General features: G+C 28.1%; 1 protein-coding gene across 3 annotated transcripts; it reads right to left on the minus strand.

Annotated features, from left to right (window-relative positions):
* Positions 1 to 725: 725 nt before the first annotated feature.
* Positions 726 to 6641, minus strand: Brd7-9 (Bromodomain containing 7/9). Of its 3 annotated transcripts, XM_035086632.1 has the most exons (4): positions 6068 to 6330; positions 5258 to 5371; positions 2627 to 4363; positions 726 to 1560 (listed from the first exon to the last, which is right to left on the minus strand). In XM_035086632.1, exons 3-4 carry the CDS (start codon positions 4251 to 4253, stop codon positions 890 to 892), a joined length of 2298 nt encoding a protein of 765 aa, XP_034942523.1. In that variant the 5' UTR covers positions 4254 to 4363; positions 5258 to 5371; positions 6068 to 6330; the 3' UTR covers positions 726 to 889. The 3 variants fall into 3 exon arrangements, with proteins under 3 accessions (XP_034942523.1, XP_034942524.1, XP_034942522.1); XM_035086633.1 differs by lacking the exons at positions 5258 to 5371; positions 6068 to 6330 and adding an exon at positions 6603 to 6641; XM_035086631.1 differs by lacking the exon at positions 5258 to 5371 and having other exon boundaries at positions 6068 to 6329.
* Between the last annotated feature and the right edge of the window lie 619 nt (positions 6642 to 7260).

Genomic DNA, 7260 nt, shown 5'->3' on the forward strand with positions numbered 1-7260 from the left:
ACAAAGTAATAAGCGCCAAGAAGGGTCTATGGGTTATTCCACAGGTGTGAATAACCGGACCAATAGATGCATCTGACGGACAGTTAATTGGAAGGAGAACGTAACAAAAGGCTGTGATTGTACGATGTCGTTTCATAAAATTCGCATGCGCGTATTTTGCAATTACTTTTATGCGATAACTACTAGCTACGTATGACCTAACATTGACTTGTTCTTCTGACTTGGCTTGATCGGTCAAGGCTGCATCTATCATCTACACATTTTACTTTGTTTATTAAACTAAAAAATATTCAATTAATTTAAAAAATTTATAGCTCAATTTATATGCTATTTCATTCAACTACAAAAGTTTATATTTATTTAAGTTAATGTTGAGCGAATCATCAGTGTAAGTCCAGTTGATAATTATAATAAAAAGGTCATGGCTATATTTATTGAAACAGATGTGCTGATTAGATACTTCGGATAGTGGTACTATTTATAAATAAAATACTAAACTTCGATTTCATTTACTACAATCAATTACATTACTCGAACTTGTGGTACAAAATAATAAAAGAGAACCAATTGATTGTAAAAATGTATTGCAATTCGATAAAACTATCTCCACTTACTTACTTCTATCACAGGACTTTTTATTGATCTGTTAATTAAAAAGAATGTTCAATAATGAAAAAAAAAAAAAGGAAATTTTTAAATAAAACAAATTATTTTTTCATTTTATATTAATTAATTTAGGCTTGTTTAAAAGTTACAATTAGTACAACTTATTTTAATTTATGTTCAACTTGATGAATATACCGCAAGTAGTTATAAATATGACGAATTTACATTATCTGTATAATTATCATTAATATTAATGTTAATATGTTAATTGTTGTAAAGAATGTTAAGACTCTGACAGTATGTCTTCTAAAGTTTTATCATCATGAAGTGGTGAATGACCTAAAGTAGGATCACTTTCTAAAAATTCTCGTAGTTCAGATTCAAGATCATTAACACCAGAAGTTTCAGGAGCACTTAAAAGCGCAGTTGTTGTTTGATTATGTGGCAATCCAATTTGGATTTGCATTGGAGGTTGCACTGAGTTTACAAGACATATTGTTGGTTGATTTAACTGATCACTAGATTGATTATTAATAATATTTGTTTGTATAGCTGACATGTTGAGTATTAAATTTGATGCAGGTAATGATTGGTTAAGATTAGATTGGTTGATAAAATTGTTATCCGTGACAATGGTTGGGTTGTGTGTTATGGGATCAACTTCCATTGGTTCAGGTCCACCAACTGGCGCTATACCCATAGCTCTCCTTAATCCATCGATTGGTGCTATAGCTGACGGTGGCAATTTCTTAGCTATCTCTGTTATATTTTCAGTTATTTTTCCGGCAAGATTGGCTTCATTGTCCGATGCTTTAAGAACAGCAGACAAGTGTGCAGGTGGTGGAACTGACAGTCGTTCATGCTGCACTTGACGGAGTCTTTCCAACATCTGCGATGTATCATCGAGACGGTTTTGTATTAAACCACGCTCTTCATTGAGTATTATTTCTTTTTCTGAAAAAGAGATATAATCATTTATATTTCTCTTCAATTGTTGTTATAGTATAAAATTAATTGACTAGAGGAATTTCAAATTTAACTTGTTCGTTAGACAGGTAACATAGTGAAATGTATTTTAACCGACGAATAGGATTCTCTGTTAAATAGCAATTTTATTTCTAAACGTTGTAATTTTAAATTGAAATAACCATTTACGTAAGCATACTGAAAATTCACGTGGATAATAATATTATGTTTGGAGCTATTTTATGGGTACTTCATAAACTTAAGAAATTGATTAAAATATGCAAACAAAACAATGTATATTTTTGTCTATTTTTAACGACAATGCTTTTCTTTTCTAAAGTTTGTCGTTTTTTTTTCTTTTTTTTTGCTGTAATTACTTATTATTCAACGTGGATGAAATATTAAAATTTTTTTCTACATTCATAAGCAAACATTTGAAAAGATGGGTTGTTAATAATCCTTTAATTCGTCACCAAATTCACCCACTTAACTTATTGTGGTATTATTTTAATAATTAGAATGGAAAAAATGTTTAATTCTCTTCAAGATATAAAATATGAAAAAATATCAGAATAAAATCAAAATTTTATGCTCAGTAAATCTAGTAAATAGTGCACTAGGGGCTTTTGTATTTATTTACAAATCAAAATTGCTCAGTTAATTTTATATGAGTGTAAAATGCGAGAAAAAATGTTGGAAAAAACGTACATCATTATTTAAACTGTGCAGAAATATATATATTTTAAAACATATATTTTAATATATTTTGTAGTTTCACGAATAATAAAAAAAATCAAACACAAATATGATAATTTTTTCAATTATGTTTCAAATTCTTGAAAAATTTCAAATTAAATATGATTGTGTCAATTAAAAGAATTGCTCTCTAAATGTCTGATCACTTGTTAAAGATACGAAAGAGAATAGAACCAGTTTAATTCTAAAATATTTCTCATTTTGATCTGACTCATAACTAAAGTACTAGTTTGTAAAAATATTTAACGGGCTAAAGAGTGTTTGAAAGTAGGCAACTTAATGATAATATAAAACTTACCCAAGTCATCTAAAAAGTTAGTATTAATGCCTAGTTCAGTCAAAGTTTTCAGTTGATCCACATCGACTTTGATCCGATCAAGTTGAATACTTTTATTATTATTACAAAATTGTTGTGTTGGCTTTTCCAGTAAATTTTTAATACTCTCTTCTTCCTCTCTAAGTTTCTTTTTTTCCTCCAAAATCTTTTTAGTTTTTTTATGATCACCATTAGTGAGAATGTCCAATAAATCATCGACTAAAGTAAGAGTATAATCACAGTCTTTCGCAAAATCTAAAATAGATTCAGCATACTGCACAGCTGTTTCATCGCCGTACGTTTGATAAACAAGTTCTGTTTCTTCTTTAGTAAGATTTGAAAAAGTAGAATCATAACTGGGTGCGTATGAGCCAAATGCACCATAATACAAAGATTTTACTGGTTTTGACATATTCCTACGATCTTCACGAAAACCTGCAAGATTTCCAGTACCATGACTCAGTTTACCAATTAACTGACCAAGAGAGACTGGTCTTTGGTTGGTTCCAGGTATTACACCATCGCCATGTACGATTATTTGTAAACTTGTAGTGCCGTCTTTTTTCTGCCGAAGGAAACCCATTTTGGAATTTAACCGTTTCATTGACAATTTATCGGACGCCGATTTAGCAGCACCACGTGCTTGTTTAAGTATTTCTTCAGGTGTAAGATCATCTGGTATTGCTTCAAATTTACCTAGATTAGCTAGTTGTAATTTACGTTCATTCTCCTTCTTTATTTCTTCAGCTTCTTCATTTTGATCTTCTTGTTCTCGTTCTTTTTCAAATTGTTCTTCAGACATAAGTACGTCGGGATTATTTGGATCTTCAAATCCTAACTCAAAGCCTAATTCGTCTTTTGTAATATCATGAATGTAGGTTAAGACAGACCGAAGTTGTCGTATTTTTTCTGGTGTAACCATCTTCAAGCCAACATGCAGAAGCTTTTTAGCTGCTTTATAATAAATAGTATCTGAATGATTATAAATCATTGCATTATCACACATTAGTTTAAAATCACCAATAAAATCATTCAAACTTTGATAGGTATTTTCATCTATTTTCTGCTTTATTGTACTAAAGTCCATAGGATTTGTGATAATTTGAGAGTAACCAGGAGCAATATTATCCGTCACTGGCCATGCAAAAAATTGTTGTGGATCTCGTTTCTCCATTGATCTAAGTAAATGTTCTAGAAGCCTTTGTAGAGGACTTTTTTCTGCAATCTTTTTCAAAACACAACTTCTTGGTTCTCGATGTGGCGACAAGGAACTTCCATTATTACTAACAGAGTTGTTGCTACTTTTATTTTCTGTACTTGAAAGTTTCACTGATACTGAATGAAGATGATTATGATGAAGATTACTGTGATGATTTAGCACTTTTTTATGTCCCTCTAATAAACTTTCATCTGCATCACCAATAGATTCCTGGCTTGATTCTTCTCTACGTCGTTTCTTTTCTTTATGATGATGTTTATGACGTTTGTCTTTTTTCTTCTTTTTTTTCTTCAACTTTTTATGTCCACTGACATATTTTTCATATTCCGACTCTTGAGTTACTAAATAATTGTGACCCAATTGTTGTTGATACTGCTGATGTGATAACATTGTTGATTGTTGATTAAACGAATCGTTTGCGTAGTCTACTGTACTATTTCCACCAACTTTAAGGATTAGTTTTAATGCTGGCGGTTTTTCGGCATTCAAGTAATTGCTTTCTAGAATTTAAATAAAAAAATGGATCAATATTAACTTTACTTAACTTTATATATTAATATTTTGACGATACTTTTATGTAAAATAGATAATAACGAATATGATGGTAATAATAGTGATATTGGTAGTGATAGTTGAACAAATGTTAAAAAAAAAAATGTATGCGCATGTTAATTTAGAGATGAAAATTTAGTGTTTGGTGAATGTTCATGCAGAGTAGAAAATCTACTTTTACGAGCAAAGTGATGATATAACATGAGAAAGCATACCAATATTCCATATTCTATGAAAAATCTTTAATTTTGTAATGCATGAGATAAACAACAATTTGTTTTGTTTTTACATTAAAATAAATCAAGCTTAATAAAACATGTCACGTGTTGATAATAAAAAAAATCGAATAAAAGAAAGGTGATTTGTATTAATGACTTTGTCTTCACTTGAAACGAACTGAAAGCGAGTTGGAAGTAAATTTTCTCATGTTGTGAGGAACTGAATAGTTGGTAAAAATATTTTAAACTTTACAAATAATGCGCAATACAATTTCAACATCAACTTGAATACAAAAATAAAGTTAGTTTTACAACTTAAAAAATATCTATTTTAGGAGTCAATATTAAAATATTTAATATCAGCAAATATATTAATTTGCCAAAATATTGATAACTTACTAAAGTGATATCTTCTTTCCTCACATTTGAATTCAAATTGATATTAAGTATTTATCATATAACATTGTACATGTTATAATACATGATATGTATATATATATATATAGTAATTATTGTATATACGTAAAGTTGAAAAAGGGGATTGGGAAATGAGAATAATTTCCAAAGCATAGACTAGCTTTTCTCGTGCAACTAATCCAATTTTTGGAGTTACCCCTAACTTACTTTCACGTTGTACCTCTTGCTATGGGAACCTTCTCAATATTTTCCAATTCACCTTACTTCTACTCCAATCTCACTTAGTTCAGTTAGCCCATGGTGAAAACGCAGTCAATATTCCTGTACACCATTAAACCATGAGTACAAGATAATGAGGATTCAAACAAAAATAATAATGATTACTTTTCATCATCATTTATTTTATTTGATCCTCCTAAATAAATCGACGTACAATACACTAAGGTATTTGTAGAACAATAAAAACAACAACCAATCAAGTTTACATTCAAATCGATTTAGTTAAGTATTATATTATGATGGTTATCATGTTCCAGTCGAATTTTACATTTTATAATTGGTCATTATGATTGGATATTTCGAATTTATTTTTATCAAAAATAGCACCGTCTCCATCATGGTTGTTATTGTGATACTTTAATAATGAATTTGGAATTATATAATATACAACCATTAATCAGTTATGTTAATACAAATAAATATGGATTTAATATGAATCTGATAGTTATAAGGTTTTATAAATATGAAATAAAAAAAATATATACAAAAATAATTGATATTTGAGCACAACATTTAAATATTTACTCATAAATTGCAGTAAATATAATAATTGTCATGCGAGAGAACCAAACAGTGCTTGCTAATAATTTTGATAAAAAGAATCACAGCATTACCCTTTTATGTAGGATTGAAAAATCAGAATAATTCAAGAAATAATAATAATAAGAAAGTAAAGAAGAAAAAGATCAAATATACTTGGATGTTTTTGTACATGAAAATGATTTTATTTTTCTTTACCTTCATGACGTTCACGTTTGTGCTTTTTATGTTTCTTAGGACCCATGGTATGCATTCGTGCAACAATTTTAAAAAAAAATTCGTTAAAAATGAAATTGAAAGGTCCTTATTTTCTCCTATAATATGTTTTATAATACACTGTATTGTATTTTATTAATTATTAGGAGTACACGTTTGGACGCCATTAAATGACAGTCGACTGTATTGTGTTGATGCTATATACATCTCTATATTTTGTGTACTTAGATATCGTTACATAAACTATACACTACATATGTTTGCGTCATAAAGGTGCATTTGCACTATAAAGAAGAAATATTAGCTGTTTATTTATTTGTTTCTAATATTTTCAAGTTTTTTAAACCAATTAAATCATTAAATTCATATAAAAATTTTATCATTTTTAAATAATAATGAACAATTTTATTATAATTTAATTAGTGATTGAGGCATCATAATCTTATGAATAATTAATAATGTTATATGTATATTTAATGCATATTTTAAATTTGACGGTTATTATTTAAACAGGTACCTTTTTATTGTATATATGTAAATTTTATACATATGAAACAATGAAGCCACATAATATTTTAATATAACACAATCATTTTTTTTTTTTTAATAATTTTTATAATGAAGAGAATGAAAAAAAAATCATTATTATTATTATTATTATTTCTTAATGATATTTTAAATGAATGCAACTCAAACTGCAAATATTCGGTCATAAGATGGAGCCAACAATCATCAAGTATTAAAATCACGTGACTTTTATTTACAAACTATTAAACGGTTTCAATGCATCAGCGCCTCTTTTCCAAAACATTCAAGAATATTATGTGATGACTCAGTCTTAGCAATAGATAAGATAAAATTAATTAATTAATTGATATTTAATCGACAGTTAAAATTACGTAAATTTAATCTTATCATTGATATCGGAAACAATTTCTTAACATTAATTAAATACATTGACGTCTATGAAAGCCTAAATAAATATTTTTTTTTAGTTTTCTCTGATGATAAGTTGACTAGTTGATAAGAATGTCGATTGAGAGCGCTTATATGTTTGTGCGCCAAATTACAATTTATCTTTCGTTAAAGCAATCAACAATATATTTAAATATCCTACTAAATTTTATATGCATCTTTAAATTTATAAGAAAAAAATTTTTAATTTCACAATAATT

The sequence above is a fragment of the Chelonus insularis genome, unplaced genomic scaffold, assembly GCF_013357705.1.
Source record: "Chelonus insularis isolate UGA/USDA-ARS -01 unplaced genomic scaffold, ASM1335770v1 contig_403_pilon, whole genome shotgun sequence".
In the NCBI taxonomy this organism is placed as follows: domain Eukaryota; kingdom Metazoa; phylum Arthropoda; class Insecta; order Hymenoptera; family Braconidae; genus Chelonus; species Chelonus insularis.

Bases quoted from the DNA above. Each gene is read 5' to 3' on its own strand.
- Brd7-9 (XM_035086631.1), bottom strand. From the start codon at position 6,122: ATGCATACCATGGGTCCTAAGAAACATAAAAAGCACAAACGTGAACGT. The intron at 4,364-6,067 runs GTAAAGAAAAAT...TTTAAATTCTAG, and splicing joins CAAACGTGAACGTCATGAAG to AAAGCAATTACTTGAATGCC. The intron at 1,561-2,626 runs GTAAGTTTTATA...TCTCTTTTTCAG, and splicing joins TAACTTTTTAGATGACTTGG to AAAAAGAAATAATACTCAAT.